The sequence below is a fragment of the Crocuta crocuta genome, unplaced genomic scaffold (genome assembly GCF_008692635.1).
Source record: "Crocuta crocuta isolate KB4526 unplaced genomic scaffold, BGI_CrCroc_1.0 scaffold99, whole genome shotgun sequence".
NCBI classification, from domain to species: Eukaryota; Metazoa; Chordata; class Mammalia; order Carnivora; family Hyaenidae; genus Crocuta; species Crocuta crocuta.
The window spans coordinates 6,844,557-6,864,447 of NW_027551560.1; the positions used below are offsets into that span (position 1 = coordinate 6,844,557).

The window sequence follows — 19,891 nt, forward strand, 5'->3', positions numbered from 1 at the left end:
TTAAGGTTTTCTGAATTATTCGTCTGACTTAGGGAAGATAATATCTTCAAAGCAATATGTTCCTTCTAAATAGAATTTTTTTCATAAACAATCTCAATTTATATAGGTATACATGTGTTAAGTTGAAATTTCTTTTCTTCTACCTTTTTCCCCTTAAGGAAACACTTATCAAAAGGATATGTGATCAGGTATTTTCCAAATTCCCAGATTTTGTGCAGAAAAGCAAAGATTCAGCCTTTGAAACACTCTCTGACCCAAAATACAGTGGGAAAATGAAGGTAAGTACTCTTCTTTCAGGCTGCATACACGCAAGGATGATATTCAAAATATTAATCAGTAGTATGACAGGGACACCTATTAATCAGAACACATACCCAAGCATTCACAAGAGACCGGCTGGAGACAACTGGTGTAGCTGTGTCAGCTTTTACTATACATGCAGTAGGTTCTCACTTAGTGGTTACATCAAATATACTTCAGATTTTCCTTAGTGATGTATTAGATGTATGCCCAATTAAAAAATGTGTGCTGTTGTCACATATGTAATAGCTTATCTTCAAACGGTTAAGGAGATAATCTACCGGAAATATAAATACTAATGCCAAATACAAGGAAGAGGCTAGACAATAGCTGGGACTTAGAGAAAGGAACTTCTTTTTTTTTGGATTTTTATTTTTTAATTTTTTTTTTTTTTTACAAATAGTTTATTGTCAAATTANGAGAAAGGAACTTCTTAAAGAGTTCAAGGTGGGCAAGACCTTTCTGTCTAGACTGAATTTTCTGCCTCTTGTTTTTATCTGCCAATCTGTATTGGAAGGTTGCTAATCTATTTGTGGCAAGGGAGCATTTGTTGTACACTAGGAAACTGACGTGTAGATGCGACTCTTGGTGATATATTACTAAGGGAGGGTGTGAAAACTATGGCTTTCTCCAGCCATGACGTAGGTGACGTAGGTCTGTGACAGCTGCACGATTGCTGACAGCTTCCGACCTTTTTGCAGCTGACTTTAACTCTTTAATAACTGTCAAGAATCTTTTTGTATGGATTCAGAGATTATTAGAGAACAATTTTCAACTTTATGGTTTAATTTTTTTTAAAGTACATTATTTCTTTTGTCTAAATAAATACGTAATTCGAAGTAGTCAGGTTGTTATTATTTTCTAAAACCCTGGAAATATTTTTAGCAGTTATTATACATAAATTCATCATAGTCAAGTTTGCTTGGACCTCTGAATTCAATGAAATAAAATAATAGCCAAGAAGATTACCTTAAATACTTGAGTATGTGTTTTTTAATTGAGATATAATTGACATACAACATTGTTTTAACTTTAGGGGTACAACATAGTGATTTGTTATATATGTATGTAGCTAAATGATTATCATAAATTTATTTAATATCCTCACCACACAGCTGTTTTCTTATGATGAGACCTATTAAGATCTACTCTCTTAGCAACATTCAAATATATAATACAGTATTGTTAACTATAGTCACCATGCTGTACATTAAATCTTTAGGACTTGTTTATCTTACAATTGAAAGTTTGTACCTTTTGACCACCTTCACCCATTTTGCCTGCCTCCAGCCCTAGCTTCTTGTAACCACCAATCTGTCTGCTACACCTATAAATTCAAACTTTGTTTTTTAGATTCCACATATAAGTGAGATCATACAGTATCTATTTTTCTTGGTCTTTCTTATTTCATGAAGCATATAATGCCATTCAGGTTGTTGCAATGCCAGGGTTTCTTTCTTTTTTTTGATTGAATATTCATTGTACATGTGTATATCACGTTTTCTTTATCCATTTATCTGTCCGTGGACACTTAACATTTTTTCCATGTCTTTGCTATAATAAACAATGCTGAAGTAAACGTGGGGTGCAGGGGCACCTGGGTGGCTCAGTTGGTTAAGCATCCAACTCTGGCTCAGGTCATGATTTCGTGGTTCATGTGTTCAAGCCCCACATCAGCCTCTGTGCTGACAGCTCAGAACCTGGAGCCTGCTTCATGAATTCTGTCTCCCTCTCTCTCTGCTCCTACCCCACTCATTCTCTCTCTCTCTCAAAATTAAATTAAAAAATAAATAAATAAACCATGGGGGTGCAGATGTCTTATAAAAATCAATTTCACTCTTTTGCATGTGGCCGTCCAGTTTTCCCAGCACCATTTATTGAAGAGATGTCCTTTCCCCTTTGTATATTGTTGGTTCCTTTGTCATAAATTAATTGACCATATATGTTTGGGTTTATTCCTGGACTCTCTGTTTTTTTCCATTGACCTATTTTTATGTCAATACCCTGCTGTACCGATTACTATAACTTTATAGTACAGTTTGAAATCAGGAGATATGGTGCTTCCAGTTTTATTGCTCTTTCTCAAGATTGCTTTGACTATTTGGGTGTTTGTGGGTTTGTTTGTTTGTTTTTGGTGGTTCCATGAAAATTTTAGTATTGTTTGTTCTTATTTCTGTGGAAAATGCCATTGGAATTTTGATGGAGATTGCATTGAATCTATAGATTGCTTTGATGAGTATGGATGTTTTACAACATTACCAACCTGTAACACTGAATACCTTTCTATTTATTTGTGTCTTCTTCAATGTCTTATCATTCCCAATGTATAGGTCTTTCACCTCCTTGGTTAAATTTATTTTAATTGGTTCTTTTTGATGCAGTTGTGAATGGGATTGTTTTCCTAATTTCTTCTTCTGACAGTTCCTTATTAGTGTACAGAAATAGAATGAATTTTTATAGATTGATTTTGTATCCTGCAGCTTTGCTAAATTTGTTAGTTCTAACAGTTTTTGGTGGAATCTAGGGTTTTTGATATGTAACATCATGCCATATGTAAATAGAGACAGTTTTACTTTTTCCTCTCCATTTGGATGCCTTTTATTTCCTTATTGCTCTACCTAGCACTTCCAATACAATGTTGAATAACAGTGGCAAGAATAGACATCCTTGTCTTGTTCCTGATCTTGGAGGAAAAGCTTTCAGTTTTTACCAGTGGGTATTCCATTAGCTGTAGGCTTGTCACATATGGCCTTTATTATGTTGAGGTATGTTCTCTCTATACCTACTTTGTTGAGAGTTGTGTATTTTTAAAATAAATAAGTTTGTATTAGTGAGAATATTCTGTTTCATTATCACAATAAATAATTCAAACCTAACAGTAAATTTCCTAACAATAGTAAATCTATTTTTGTCATCCATTTTATTGACTTTCATCTGTTTACTTATTTACTTATTTAATGTATATTTATTTGGGGGGAGAGAGAGAATGAGAGAATGAGAAAGAGAGAGAGAGAGAATTCCAAGCAGGCTCCATGCTTGTCAGCACAGAGCCTGACAGCTTGATCTCACAAACTGTGAGATCATGATCTGAACTGAAATCAAGAGTGGGAAGCTCAACTGACTAAACCACCCAAGTGCCCTGACTTTATTTTTAAATAAAACCATACTAAAAAGCCCAATTAATTTGGAACTGAGCCCTTATCCCATAATTTAGCCAATAAAATATTTTCAGAAATCATGGTCTCCTTATGAATACTGTATTATCTATTGTTATATATTTAAATTTCATTCATTGTGACTCTTCACTAAAAAGTTACTCTTGATATTAAATGGAATTTTATAACTACTCATTAATGTATACTTAGGAATAATAATGTCTGATTAAAGTAATTATTACTTTTTTCGGTTATGATTTTTAGAAGGGAAAAAGCAAGCATGAATTGTTGCTGGAGCCTGGGCTGATGCCTTTATATGTGAAAGAAGCCTGTAATTTACTTGCTTTGTGAGAGAATACCAATAAGAAAGAGACTAATAATAATAATCTAGGGTTATATTTTTAAGATTATGTTTCATCATTTGATTATCAACATCATCTGGTCAGTTAGTGATACAAAATGTATAGGCTTATAATCTAACTGTTGCTTCTGGGGTTAAGAAATCCAAGTTGCATGTACGTCTTGAATTCAGGTGATAAAAGATACTAGATCTGCTTCTCTCATTAGGTCAGCCTACAGCTGCAATTTATTTGTTGATATAATGTTCACTGTGCCCTTCATACCCTCAAAACTATACTCATGAACTCCAGCTCTTTCTCTTGTATGTGAAGGTTGTTTTGTTTTGTTTTGTTTTGTTTTGTTTTACCTCAACTACTATTCAAGTGGATGGTCACAAATTGCACTTATTCCCCTGATAAGAATCCCCACTTTCCCTTCCCTTGGAAAATACGACAGAGCCACTTAACTGCAGGAGGTGGGGGAAAAGGCTTAGGAAACCCAGTTTTGTGCTGTTGGGGTCATATAGGGGTCATGTTCTTCTCTAGATTTGACTAATTTGAGAAAAGTTAGGTTCAGAATTTCTTAGCTGTGAACATTGTTATTTACAGCACTCCTTGATATTTACCCAAGTGAATTAAAAACTTATGTTCACACAAGAACCTGTACACAGATACTTTCAGCAATTTTATTTATAACTGCCAAAACTTGGAAGCAACCACAATGTCCTTCACTAGATGAATAGATAAGTTGTGGTAGATTCAGACAATAGACTACTATTCAACAATAGAAAGAAATGAGCTATCACATGAAAAGACATAAGTCACCTTAAATGCATATTACTAGGTGAAAGAAGCTAGTCTGAAAGGCTGCTTACTGTATGATTCCAACTCTATGACATTCTGGAAAATGGAAAACTATGGAGAAAGTAAAATGATAAGTGGTTGCCAGGAGTTTTATAGATGGAGCACAGGGATTTTTAGAGCAGTGAAACAATTCTGTATAATACTGTATTGGTGAATACATTTCATTATTATGTATTTGTCAAAACCCATGGAATGTACACCACAAGGAATGAACCCTATTATAAATAACATAAACAGACTTTAGTTAATAATAATAGTTAATAATTTCATAATAGTTTATAATGATAATTTATTAATAAACAATATTCATCCATTCATCAGTTGTTACAAATATACCACCCTAATGCAGGATGGGGGAGAGGGATTCTGGGTTAGTTCTACTCCATTCTTCTGAAAATTCAAAGTTGCTTTTAATTTTAAAAAGGTAATGTATTACGTGAAATTCAAATGCATATCCTTTATACATAATCAGTTGCTTTATTAAAAAATAAAGCTAATGCAAAACTTACTTTATAAGTTTTACAAGTATTAAAATTATGTTGACTTGATCTGTGACATTTTTATTCACCATTTGATTGGTTATTTGAGTAGTTTTTATTTATTTATTTTTTATAACTCCATAGCTTTTCCTGAGGGATTGGACCATGGGGGTCAGAGTTAGCACAATATCTTCTCTTAGTCAATTATTAAAAGAGTGTTATATTGAATATAATTTTTATTTGTTTAAATGCCTATCAGTGAATAAACAAAATTGAAGTGTTTATTACATAATTCAGAAAAACTTTAGGCTTAGTACAGAAATTCCTTTTGTTTCCTTTGTGGATTAGTTTTCTACAGTGTTCTGGAACTGTCACTGCCAGATGTGGAAATGCCTCTTTTAAAAATAATAGCATTACTGTTATGCACAGGTTTTGGATTATTTGCTTCCTCCCTAAAAGTACTGTGTATGGGGGCAAATTATTGATGTTTTGAGGTCAAAATCAAATCTGGAAGTCAGGGCTTACTGTAAATAGAGAAGCAGAGGGGATAAAATGAGAAGAGGTATATATGTGACTGATTATCTTAAGAAAACAAATATCAAGACCTTAAACTTGTTTAATGAAATTAAACACATTTCATTACATCTACCTAGAAAAAATTTAAATACTTCCTAAAAGGAATGCTCTTCTGTAATTTAGTTTCTGAACATATTGTAGGTATAAAGAAAGTGTTTTTTGGAAATTAAATTAATTCGTTTAAATGCATCCCATGATCTAAAATGCTTCCTTTTTATTAAAACCAGATGAGATGAAACAAAATTCTTTGGGAACCTTACCTCATTATTGACAGGATGGTGATGAATAACATTTCATGTAATATCCAACACTTCATTTCTCTAACTTGGCAAAAATGAAGGGAATTAGGAAAGAGGACTGAGGTTTTGTTGTATAAAAATAATTTTTAAGAAATTCTCAAGTGATGTTTACATGTATAAAGTGTGCTTTTAGTTGGAACTGGTTCATTGGTGGTTGATTTCTGTGGTTCATTTCTAGGTCCTTCAGCAGCTTTTAAATCATTGTAGGAAAAACAAAGATAAAATACTTCTTTTTTCCTTTTCCACCAAGGTGAGTTTTTTCTGAAGTATACTCTTAATTGGCCCAGCCCTAACTCTTGAGGCATGAAATCTAAGAGACATAACGATGTCCAGCCATATTTTTATCATATACATACTGTAGAACATAGTTGTGACATAAAGCAACTTTTAAAACAGACACTTAAATCTCCATGATATCAGGATTACTGTCAAATAGCAAACTCAAACTGTTGTTTTTATTAATAACTAAAGTGTTCTTTAAGACATTTAAGAGATTATAGAACTTGGAAAATAGCACAAATAATGAAATTCATTTACATAAATGATTTGGCCAGTACTTATTATTTTGTTTTAGCTTAAAAAAAAAAAAAAAAAAGGTTTTTTTCCTGAAAGATTAATTTAATAAAAAAAAAAAAAAACATTGGTGAATATTGAAGTCAGTTACAGGATAATGGGGAGAAACATACAAGCCAGAAGTCAAGAAAATATTAGTTGCTTTTATAAGAAAGAACTTGTGAGCAGCAATTATTAATACTTAGTAAATCTTATCTCTATAGTAGTGTGAAACTTATTATTTCCATACCTTTTCTCTAGTTGCTTGATGTTCTGCAGAAATATTGTATGGCGGCTGGCCTTGATTACCGACGACTTGATGGAAGTACGAAATCAGAGGAAAGAATCAAGATCGTGAAAGAGTTCAACAGTACACAAGATGTTAACATTTGCCTTGTCTCCACAATGTAAGAAAATAAAATTTGATAACTTGATTTTTATGTAATTGCTTTTTAAGATATAGTGTAATTTAAAAATTACTACTGGATTAATTTTCAGTGGTTATGCTTATATTGCTTTGTTTTATTTGGCTTTCAGGAGAAGCACCAAGAATGCTATTATATTAATTATGACTGAAATAACAATATCTTGAGTTTTACCTAACCTTTTTTCTCAATTTCCTTATCATCACTGAATTCTCTTTATATGTCTGGGTTTATAAAGATAATAATCAAGAGAAATGGATGTTTCCTCCCAGGAATTTTCCCTGGTAGTGTTTTTACTCATGTCTGTGGTCAGAACAGTCAGACTTAATTGAGTAATTGATTTATTAATCAAATAACTGAGAATCATCTGTAGCAGTGATTTTTAAACTATCCTCAAGCAGCCCTAGAGAGCCCACTGGGCTTAGTGGGCCAGGTATTTCGTCCTTCTGTCTACCTGATCTCAACCATAGCAGTTCTACATTAATAGGTTTTATAAAAGTTAAGTCAGTTCTAATACCTATTTATGTATCTCTTGTTAACCTTTTAAAGAATATATGAATATACACACTTTACAGCAAGATTTATGCCAGTATAAACACCTAAGAAGATAACTCTCTTTTGAGGGGCAACAAATCCTTAACTCTGACATCTAAGTAATAAGTACTTTATAGATTTACCCCCACTATCTTTCAAAAAGAATTTCAAAGGACTTTAAAAACAAACACAGCAAGCAGGCTGCCTGGGTGGCTTAGTTGTTGAGTGTCCAACTTTGGGTCAGGTCATGATCTTGTGGTTTGTGAGTCTGAGCCCCACTTCAGGCTGGGCACTTCGGTATGGAGCCTGCTTCAGATCCTCTGTCCCCTCTCTCTGCCCCTCTCCTGCTTGTGTTCTCTCTCTCTCTCAAGGATAATACATTTTTAAAAAGTTAAAAGCAAACATATGTAAAGTGTAAAAAGTAAATCAACACAAAAATTACTTAAAATGAAGCATAAAATTATATAAATGATAAGTGAGCTACTTACTACTGAACACTGAAATTCTCCTTGAACTCTTGCAATGAGAGAAGCTCTGGATTCCCATTTTCCTGTGAATGAATTCAAGAAGTAATTTATCACTGAGCCCTTACCTATGAGCATTCAGTTAAGTTTTATAAAGTATACATAAACATTCCTAATTTATTAAATAATAAGCATTCTTAATTTCTTAAAAAATATTTTTCAAAGTAATAAATGTCTTCAACAATACTTCAAACAGTACAGAACTTCTGGGCAAGCTGTCATCTGCCATTCCTTGTCTGCTCACCCCCATTTAATTTGATGAGATCTTCCATAATGCTCCTAATTATCTCTATTATTAGAAATTGCTGTTTAACCCATTTGAATTTTTAAAGACAGCATTTTTCATGTTTAGAACCCCTGTCGTTATTTTTCAAATCTGCCTAATCATTTTTACTTCTATTTTGTTCTTTATGTGTTTTAGGCTTTCTTTTATTTCTTTAGTAATTTTAATCATTGTTTTTTTTAAACACCCTTTTTAAATGGCATTTTTGCCCTATTAACTCCTGTACTTGGGGCTGCTAATCTTTCTGCTTGTTGTTCCCTCTTGCTCTTGCTTAAGGTACATGGTTTCTTCACACATTTTGTAATTTTTTACTTTGAGCTTATCTGTCTATAGTGGGGCTCTCTCCCTCTGTTTTAGCCAGACATCATGCCAGCCACATAGGGATGGGAATCCATGTTTCTTGCTTGGCCTCTACTGACATCCTGAGAGTGAGGCACTTCGTTACTCTTTCTGTACGGCCTCCACTGACATTACAGAGGTGATCTGGTTATAGCTGGGCAGAAATGAATGTTCCCAGCTCCTCAGTCTCTCTGACACCCTCTATGTGGAAGTGAGAGGCACCCCATTTTAGTCAGGCAAGGGTGGAAATCTAATCTCACTCAGCCTTTACTGACCAGGTTGGGATTCAGGCTATAGATTTTTTTTTTCAATGGTGTTTACAAGAATAGGCAGGTTCTTATCTGACATTTTCTATCTTAAAAGGCTATGCCTTTCCTGGCTCTTTGGCTAAAGGAAGAACACTTTTCTTGGGCCCTTTTTCTTGTCTTGACTGTTGGCATTTCTAGTCTGCTGGTTTCTCCAGAACCCAGGCTTGGATTTTTAGGCAAAAACAGAGCTGGAGAACCCACTGCCATGTCATTCCTTAGTTCTTATAGTCTCTAAGAGCCAGTCTTTGTTTTCTCTACCTTTCAAAGTCTTATGTTTATTTTGTATATGATGCCCAAGGTTTTTAGCTGCACTTACTGAGAGGAGTAAGAAGTGCATCTACTCCTGTATTGGTTTTTTAAAATGTATATATTATTTTATTTAGCTGGACCATACTTATAAGTTTTAAAAATTATGTTAGGAAGATCTTACAGCATAGTATTTGAGTATCCAAAAAATGAAAAAGACAGTACAACCTACTTAGGTGGGCTTTAATGGTCAATTTCTTTTAACGATATTCTAGAATGGTAGAAAAACAATATTCCATAGCTATTTTGTTTGTGGCATATTTGTGTTTTAATCATCTTTTATGATGTTAATGCAGTATTTTGTTGATTTGGTAACAGAAACCTGGCACAATTGAATTAGACGGCAACTACTATGCTTTTGCTATTTTAATGTGTCCAATTCTGTTTCCTCCAGGGCTGGTGGACTAGGCCTCAATTTTTTTGGTGCCAATGTTGTTGTATTGTTTGATCCTACTTGGAATCCAGCCAATGATCTTCAGGCAATTGACAGGTATAATCCTGACAAAATTTAAATTGACCTGCAAGTACTTTTAATCTGAAAATACCCCTTTCTGATTCTCTTAGGTTGCTTTTATAATATGATTATGATTAGAAGATAGAGGAAACCTTATTTTAAAAAATTGTATTTAAGGGGCACCTGGGTTATTCAGTTGGTTAAGTGTCCAAATTTTTTTTTTAACATTTATTTCTTTTTGAGGGAGAGAACATGAGTGGGGGAAGGGCAGAGAGAGAGAGAGAGAGACAGAATCCTAAGCAGGCTCCAGGCTCTGAGCTGTCAGCACAGAGCCTGACACAGGGCCCAAACTCACAAGCCATGAGATCATGACCTAATCTGAAGTCGGATGCTTAACCAAGTAAGCCACCCAGGTGCCCCTAAGCATGCAGCTCTCGATCTCAGCTCAGGTCTTGATCAGAGCCATGAGTTTGGGCCCTGCAGGAGCCTACTTTAAAAAAAAAAAAAATTGTATTAAGATAACCCTGAGGTCTGAACCCCAATGGCAGGCTGATAACAGTTTATTTTCTTTCCATCTCAAAATCCCATTATGACAGGACTGATTTAAGAAGAAGGGTGGCTCAGTCAGTTAAGCGTCCAGCTCTTGGTTTTGGCTCAAGTCATGGTCTCACAGCTGTGTGGGTTCAGGCCTCATGTTAGGCTCTCCTCTGGCAGCATGGTGCCTGCTTGGGATTCTCTCTCTCCCCCCTCTCCCATTTGCACTCCCTCTCTCTCTCAAAATAAGTAAGTAGAAACTTAAAAGAAAAAAGAAGGAACAAACCCATCGTACTGCAGGAAGATAGGAAAGGTCAGGGGCACCTGGGTGGCTCAGTCGGGCAGCTGACTTCAGCTCAGGTCATGATCTCACAGTTCATGGGTTCGAGCCCCACATCAGACTCTGTGCTGACAGCTAGCTCAGAGCCTGGAGCCTGATTTGGATTCTGTATCTCCCTCTCTCTCTGACCCTCCCCTGCTCATGCTGTCTCTCTTTCTCTCAGAAATAAATAAAAAAATAAAATAAAATAATTTTTTTTTAAAAAAGAGAGAAATGTCACTACTAGTAGGTAAGAAGTTTGGAGAAACTCCTAAAATATAGAAGGCAAAATCTGTGTTATGACAGAATCTGTATAATCAAGAAACCAGCAGAGAAAAGCCACAATCCAAAGTTGGCAGGAGAGCACAGAGAAATTTCAAGCTTGTGGTCAGTAACTGTAGGATGTAGAAATAGACTGGAGTAAATTCTTGTTGGAAATTAATTAATGTGCTAACTTTAAAACCATTTCCTCTCCCATACCCCAATATAAAGAGGGGTTGGCTTACAACAGATGCCCCTTGATCAAAACTGAAAGAATTATTTCATAAATTTTATAAATAAGTGAGGAATCTGACTGACAAAAGGTTTTTACAGTGGGTGTTAGGACCAGATCACAAAGCAGAGCTGAACCTGAAGCAATCCTAGGTCTCTGGAACACAGAACGGGGGAAATGATTAAGTAGACTTATGTACCTGCATGGAAATCCAGACCAGCTTTCCTATGCAGTCCACCCAGTTCCTTGTTTGTAATTATGAATGGAAAATTAAGAATTATGAGACAGTTTATGGTGTGCCTATGTAGCTCAGTCAGTTAAGCTTCCAACTTCAGCTGAGGTCATAATCTCATGGTTCATGAGTCAAAGCCCTGGGTCAGGCTCTGTGCTGACAGCTCAGCCTGCTTCAGATTCTGTGTCATCCTCTCTCTCTGCCCCTACCCCACTCTCACTCTTCTCTCTCTCTCTTAAAAATCAGTAAGCATTGGGGTGCCTGGGTGGCTCAGTTGGTTGAGCGTCTGACTTCAGCTCGGGTCATGATCTTGCAGTCTGTGAGTTCGAGCCCCACATTGGGCTCTGTGCTGTCAGCTCAGAGCCTGGAGCCTGCTTTGGATTCTGTGTCTCCCTCTCTGCCCCTCCCCCACTCGTGCTGTGTCTCTGTCTCTAAAATGAATAAAGGTTAAAAAGAAAAAAGACTTTAAAAATAAATATTTAAAATTTTTTAAAAAAATTGTGAGCTTAATAAAACCGGCAGTATGAAAGAAAAAGGCCAAGATGAAAAACTGACCCTGAAGGAAATAAAATAAGAATAGGGCACCCTGAAAAAGAAGTACATGGAAAAGAAAAATAGAAATGCTTAGAATTTAAAACTGTTGCCAAATAACTCATTACAAGATCTGAGTAGTAAAATTGAGAAGACTGAAAGTGGAAATTGATGTGGAAAATAAAAAGAATGAATATTTGAAAACACAGTGACAGGGCAGGAGAAAAAACAGAGATACTTCTTGTTAATCTTTCTAAGTTCCAAAGATAAAGGGATAAACAATGCCTGAATGAGAAAGAGGGAGAGGAAATTATTTATAAAACAGACAAAAAAGAACATAACAGATTACCAACAAACAAATGAGAATCCCACTCATTTCTGCAAATCTCACTATTTCTGCAAAATAGACTTTGAAGAACTGACTTTTCAACTGCATTATAGAATTTTAGAAGACAACAGAAGTTGTTAAAGTGACAAAATTCATATGATGGTATCTGCAGGAAAATAATTTTGACTTGTAGTTGTCATCAATGGCTAAAATATCAGTATGTGAGGGAAAATAAAGCATCTATTGACATCAAGGAATTGAAAAATTTATATTTTAGTCTAAATATTGATAGTTCAGTTGAAAGACTTAATTCAGTTATAAAGGATTTTCAAAAATAAAAAGGGATGGTATAAGAAAATTAATAGAAGCAAACACTAAAATTGCATATAATTTCAATAAAACATTGGGAGGGTGGGGATAATTGTTTTAGAAGTTATATTTCATCAAAAAAATTTGGATAGCCTGGTCAGATTTCAATTTTATACAAAAAAAAAAAAAGTTTTTAAATTTTAGCCAAAAATTTAAGGGCAACAAGAAAAAAGTTTTTTTTAAATCACTGAGAAAATATAATTATTTCAGTAAATGATTGGAAATATGAGTGTGCAGTGAGAGGTAAAAGAAACCAAGAAAGCATGGCAAATATAAAACCTGACGTAAACTGTGAGAAATAAAGCCAAACATAAAACTTCCTTTTAAACAAAAAAAGAAGGTAAAAATGAAATGTTAGATTCAGGTTTATGCTTATTACAATAGATATATATTTATAAAATTCAAAAATTAAATATATTAAATTTATGTTAAAATATATTTATTAAAAATAAAATATATTTAAGATCTAATCAGGGAGATTCTTACAGAAAGTAAGAATGGCAATATCAGTATCAAGCAAAATATTAATAGACTTTAAGGCAAAATACATTAAGGAAAATAAAATGGAACAATCAATAAGAAAAGTAAAATAGTCACTACATGATGAGAAATGGACAAGTCTATAATCATGATTGGAAACTTAATACCCTTCTCTCAAAAAATTAATGGATCAACTAGGCAAAAAAAGGAAACATGTAAATTATTTGATTAATAAGTTACTTAGCCTTTAACTTAACAAATGTATTTAACCATATAATTACTGAAAATACCCACTCTCAAAAAATGTTTTAGAGCATACTTTTAAATAACTATGTATTTTAATGGAAATCACAAGGCCTAAATTACATGGCTCTAATATAAAAGATAAGACCCTAGAAAATAACAATGAACTTGTAGCTAATAGAAATCTCTCCATATGGACATTTTAAAATATAAAATATATTTTTAAATAACTCTTGTATTAAAGAGAAAATCAAAATCAGAGATGAGAGCAAGATGGCTGACTGGGAAGCTCTAAGTACGTGTTTCCCCATGGGTGAATTTAAAAAAGCTGGAGACTAGTTAAAATAACTTTATAAAAGCTCTTTAAATCAAAGATCTATAGTCATCAAGTAGATTCCCAATCAAGAAGAAGCTATATTCAAAACTATAGGAAATTTCATGGCATTTTTATTCATTCTTCCCTCACCCCATTTCCTGGCACAGCACAGCCAGGAAGAGGAAGTAACAGTTCCCTGTTCTCTCCCCGTCAGGTTGGAAAGAGCAGTGTGGACCTCTTTTGCAACTTTCTAACCTATCTGTGAGGGGATGGTTTCTTTTTCACCTGACAGTGCTTAGGTAATGAATGGTGGCATAGCTTGGATCTCAGACTGGCAGAAGCTGTTGAAGACAGTCAGAGGCTCCATTGTGCATGCAAGCAGCAGTGGGATTATATACCTGGGACATGATATTACAGAAGAGGAATATAATAGAATATCTCTAAGGCCCCAAGAAGAAGCTGAGATGAGACTCTTTGGGAAAGTAAGACATTTAAAAGCAATTGTGTATACAGGAGACATCAGAAGACATAGACACACAAACATACACACAGAGCCAAGCAGGACACATAACCAGAAATGACCAAAGACGATTTTAGTCCCTGAGCTGCTCCTAAGACCCAAGATACAGTATGCTAATGAATGAATGTTTTCCATACTAGTTTGCAAAGACTAGAAAGTGGCTGTTTTATCAAATGGCCAATTTTTAACAAAAAAATAAAAGGCATTTATAAGGAAAGAGGAAAACTAGTTCATTCAGAGGAACAAAATAAATTTCCAGAAGCCATCCCTGAAGAAACACTTACTAGACAAAGAGTTTAAAACAACTGTCCTAAAGAGCTAAATGGAAACATGGACAAAGATCTAAAGGAAATCAGGAAAACAACATATAAACAAAATTAGAATATTAGCAAAGAGATAGAAATTATGCACACACACACACACACATATAAAGAACAAAGCAGAAACCCTAAACCTGAAAAATAAAACTGAATTAGAAAAAAATCACTAGAGAAAGTTATATTTAAATGGGCAGAAGAGAGTGTTAGCAGACTTGAAGACAGATCTGAGGAAAAAAAAACCAAAAGACTGAAACAAAGGAAAATGAACATAGACTAAGGAACTTATGGAACATGTTAAATAGACCAATATACATATTATAGGAATCCAAAAGAAGAGAGAGAAAAGGACAAAGCTATTTGAAGAAATAATGACCGAAATAATAACATCCCAAATTTGAGGAAAGACATTAATATGCAAATCCAGGAAGCTTAACAAACTGCCGGTAGGATAAACCTAAAGAGACTCACACTGAGACATGTTATCAAACTGTAAATAGTCAAAGACAAAGAGAATCTTGAAAGCAGCAAGAGAAAAATGATGCGTAATATACAAGAGATCCCCAGTAAGATTATTAGCAGATTCTCAACAGAAACTTTATAGTTCCAAAAGAAAAAAAACATCAACCAAGAATTCTGTATCAGGCAAAACTGTCTTTCAAAATTGAGGGAGAAATTAAGACACATTCCCAGACAGACAGGCCTAAGTTTATTACCACTAGACCTTCCCTACAAGAAATGCTAAAAGAGAGACTTTCAAGTTCAAATTAAAGGACTCTAACAATGACTCAAAACCATATGAAAGTATAAAATTCTCCAACGCTAGTAAGTACAGGGACAAATATAAAAACCAGTCTTACTGTAATTTTGGTTTATAAATCTTTTTATTTTTTATTAAATGAGCTTTCAGTTTTTTTGTTTGTTTGTTTGTTTATTGAGAGGGGGTAGGAGCAGAGAGAATTGCAAGCAGGCTCTCCACATTATCAGCACAGAGCCCAACACAGTGCTCAAACTCAAGAACCATGAACCATGAGATCACGACCTGAGCCAAAGTCAAGAGTTGGACACTTAACTGACTGAGCCACCCAGGTGCCCCCCACCCCTTTTTTTTAACTTAAAAGACAAATGCAGAGCAATTGTTGGTAGAGCATGCAACTCTAGATATCAAAGTTTTGGGTGCAAGCAAGCCCTACGCTGGGTGTTGAGATTACCTAAAAATAAAATATTTTAAAAACATAAAATACAAATGCATAAAAATATATAAATCTGTGTTAATGAATACATGACATATAAAGATTTAATTTTTGATATCAATAACAAAGTGGGAGCAAAGCTGCAAAGGAGGATTTTTTTAATGCAATTGATGTTAAGTTGGTATCTGTTTAAAGTAGACTGTTATTACTTTTGGATGTTATATGTAATCTTCACAAAGAAAATATCTATAGAATATACACAAAAGGAAATGAGAAAGAATCAAAATGTGTCACTAAAAAAATCACATAACACAAAGGAAGGCAGTAATGGAGGAAATGAGGCACAAAATAGCCATGAGACATACAGAAAACAAACTAGCAAAAGTAAATCCTTCCCTGTCATTAATAACTTTAAATATAAATGGATCAAATTCCCCAATCAAAAGATACAGATTGGCAGAATAGATTAAAAACAGCAACACACAGCATGCCAACTGTACACTGTCTATAAGACATTCACTTTAGGTTTAAGGATATGTATGGGTTAAAAGTGAAAGGATGAAAAAAGATATTTTATCCAAATAGTAGCCAAAGAGCAGGGGTGGTTATTCCAATATCACACAAACTTTAAGTTGAAAACTACTATAAGAGACAAAAAAGGGTAGTATACAATGATAATTCTTGATTTAACTCACCCAGAATCTATGACAGTTATAAACATAAATGTACCAAACAAGCTGTAAAATAAATATATAAAGCAAACATTGACAGAATTGAAAGGAGCAATAGTTAGCTCTACAATAATAATTGTAGGAGACTTCAGTACACCACTTTCAATAATGGATAGAACATCTGGTCAGAAGATCAAGAAGGGAAGAAAGACTTGAACAACATTATAGACAAGTTGGACCTAACAGACATATACAGAATTCTGCTTCCAACAGTTTTGGATTGTTGAAATTACACATTTTCCTCAAGTGCACAAGGAACATCTTCATGATAGGCCATATGTTAGGTTATAAAGCATGTTAATAAATTTTAGAAGATTGAAATCTTATAGTTCTTTTCCAAACACAATAGAATGAAATTAGAAAGCAACAAGAGAAGAAACACTGGAAAATCCACAGATATGTTGAAATTAAACAACGTGCTCTTAAACAACCAATAGTTTAAAAAAGAAATCACAAGACAAATTAGAAAATTGAGAAAAATGAAAATGGAAACAACATATTCAAACTTATTTGATGCAGTGAAAGCAGTGCTAATTTTATAGCTGTAAACATTCAAAAGGAAGAAAGGTTTGAAATCAACACTCCAACCTTATATCTTAATGAGCTAGAAAAAGAAGAACAAACTAAACCCAAAGCTAGCAAAAGGAAATAATAAAGATTAAAACAGATAAATGAAATAGAGACTGGGGCACCTGGATGGCTCAGTCAGTTAAGTATCCTACTTTGGCTCAGGTCATGATCTCAAGGTTCATGGGTTTGAGCCCCATATCGGGCTCTGTGCTGACAGCTCAGAGCCTGGAACCTGCTTCAGATTCTGTGTCTCCCTCTCTCTGCCCCTCCTGGTGCGCTCGCTCGCGCGCCCTTCTCTCTCTCTCTCTCAAAAATAAACATTAAAAAAAGAAAAGAAAGAGAGACTAAAAAAAACACTAGAAAAAAGTCAACAAAGCCAACGGCTGTTTTTTCAAAATGATCAACAAACTTGGCAAACCTTTAGCTAGATTGACTAAGAAACAGAAAAGACTGAAATAACTGAAATCAGAAGTGGAAAAGGAGGGGCACTTGGGTGGCTCAGTCAGTTAAGCATCTGACTTCAGCTCAGGTCATGATCTCAGAGCTCGTGGGTTCTAGCCCTGCATCAGGCTCTGTGTTGGCAGCTCAGAGCCTGGAGCCTCCTTTTGATTCTGGGTCTCCCCCTCTCTCTATCTCTGCTTTTCTCCCACTCGTGATCTCTCTCTCTCTCAAAAGTAAATAAAACATAAAAAAAAAAATTTAAGAAATGGAAAAGGAGACATTACTATTGATTTTACAGAATAGTAAGGGTTATAAATATAAATGGTTGTATATCAACAAATTGGATGATCCAGATGAACAAATCCCTAGAATCATATAACTTACCAAGACTGAATCATGAAGAAATAGAAAATATGAATAGACCAACAACTAGAAGATTGGGTCGGTAATCAAGAATGCCAACAAACAAAAACCCATGACTAGATGGCTTCACTGATGAATTCTACCAAGCATTTAAAAAAGAATTAATACCAATCCTTCCAAAGCTCTTCCAAAAACTTGAGCACTTCCTAACTCATTCTGTGAAGCCAGCATTACCCTGATATCAAAGCTTTTATGGGATGAGCAGTATTATCCTACCCATTTTACATGTGAGAAAGCTGAGGCACAACAAACTGAAGTAACTTGCTCAAGATCACAGCCAGTGATTTCAGGATCTGAATTCATGCACACTGACTTGCAGAGCCCACTCTTTTAACCAGCCTCTCACCACTGACAGCTATCAAGGAAAATAATCAAATGAAAACCACAGAAAAATTTCCACTTTTTTTTTTTTTTTTGGTCTTAACAACATTTCAAGACCTAATATCTTATTTATCCCAGGGTACTGTGTTTTGGTACTCAGTTTAAGTTAGTTGACAGTAAAATTAAATGAACAGCATTTCTCTTTCCCTCCCTGCCCTTCAATTGAGTCTGGCAGAGGAACCAAGAAGAGAAAGGAAGAACTCCATACTGTATAACAGTTCTTCAACACTTGTTTTCATGGTAGAAAGACCATCACTTAATGGACCCAGAAATTGACAAAGCATAGATCTAAAGTAACATGTTGTAAGGTTTTTGTCTGTAAAGAATATGTATTCTAACAGAATCTATCCTATTCACCAAACAATTGACTGAGCACACACCCAGAAGACATTTCCTTAGATCCATTTAAAAAAATTTTTATGACTCAAATCCATTGTGAGAGAGAAAGGGATTATGAGCCCCTCTGTGTCTAGGCTGGAGGATGTAAGTGAGAACGCAGTAACTTACCCTGGCTGTACTGTGTCACAGGAGCCTACAAGATTTGAAGGGCCCCAAGATACCTTCTAGTAAAGCCCTTCTCTGTTAGGAGTCCTGGGCGAAGGAGGCAGAGAGAGCACCAGATACAACAGCATATTGTGACCTTATAAGGTCAAAATTAAATTTCCAACAAATTTTAAGTTTCACACCTCAGTGCCCCCACTCCCTGTCTTGTGACTGTAACAGGTATTTAGAAATAGGTGACCTCATTCAGAGCATCCCATAAAGCCTTCACCTGAGAGAAGCTGCCAGGACTAGACCTATGGTTCACCAGTGGGGTGAATCAGGGCTTATTATTGTTTTAATTAGCACTATCGTCCGTGTCAAAATACCTGGGCTGCTGTAGTCGACTGAATGAATTCAGACAGAAATCTCTGAAATTAGAGCTGTAAGACTGCACTCTGTAGGCTTTCCAGTGATTAACTATTCCTCTCTACCATTTTTAAAGTTTCATTGAGGTATAATTAACATACAATAAACTGCACATGTTTCTTTTTAAATTAAAATTTTAGTAATGTTCCATTTTTTGTGTGTCCTAAAGCTACCTTCTGAGCTTGCTTCACTTCATTTTTGTTGGCTTTTTTTTTAAATCTTTTTACAGAGCATATAGGATTGGGCAGTGCAGGGATGTGAAAGTGTTTAGGCTGATATCTTTGGGAACTGTGGAGGAGATCATGTACTTACGGCAGGTATATAAACAGGTAAATATATTTCCCTTTTCCAAATTAAGTAAACATTTGTCTATATCAGAACTTACAGAAATTTGTGTAAAAATATGTTCTTAATTTCATTCTAACTGTAATATGGAATTTAGTAAGACTATGAAATATACTGTAGAATAAATTCTGTAAAACAGATTCTTTCATTGAATTTTAGAGCTGGTTTTCTTTGAGTAGTGCTTCTTAAACTTTAATATGTAGAGATCTTTAAACTACAGATTCTGATTTAGTAGCTCTGTGTGGAGCCCAAGATTCTACATTTTTAACAAGCTCCCAGGAGTGTCAACACTGCTACAGACTACAATTTGAGTAGCAAGGTCACAGCTTCCCAGCCTGTGGGTCAAGACATAATGATATGCCACAGGTGATATACAGGTGCACTGACAAGCTAATCACACAGCTCTCTGGGCAGCCAGATTACCTAAACCAGCTTCTATCCTTAACCAACTGAGCCACTCAGGCATCCCTAAACCAGCTT

The 19,891-nt window shown here is 34.8% G+C and overlaps 1 protein-coding gene across 1 annotated transcript in view; it reads left to right on the forward strand.

Moving 5' to 3' along the window:
- The window catches only part of ERCC6L2 (ERCC excision repair 6 like 2), a 131,612-nt gene that overhangs the window by 62,806 nt on the left and 48,915 nt on the right, over positions 1-19,891 (forward strand). Inside the window, exons 9-13 of the mRNA XM_077749488.1 lie at positions 159-278; positions 6,190-6,261; positions 6,825-6,970; positions 9,677-9,772; positions 19,296-19,395. Coding sequence (XP_077605614.1) covers positions 159-278; positions 6,190-6,261; positions 6,825-6,970; positions 9,677-9,772; positions 19,296-19,395 — 534 coding nt within the window. The remainder of the gene's footprint in view (positions 1-158; positions 279-6,189; positions 6,262-6,824; positions 6,971-9,676; positions 9,773-19,295; positions 19,396-19,891) is intronic.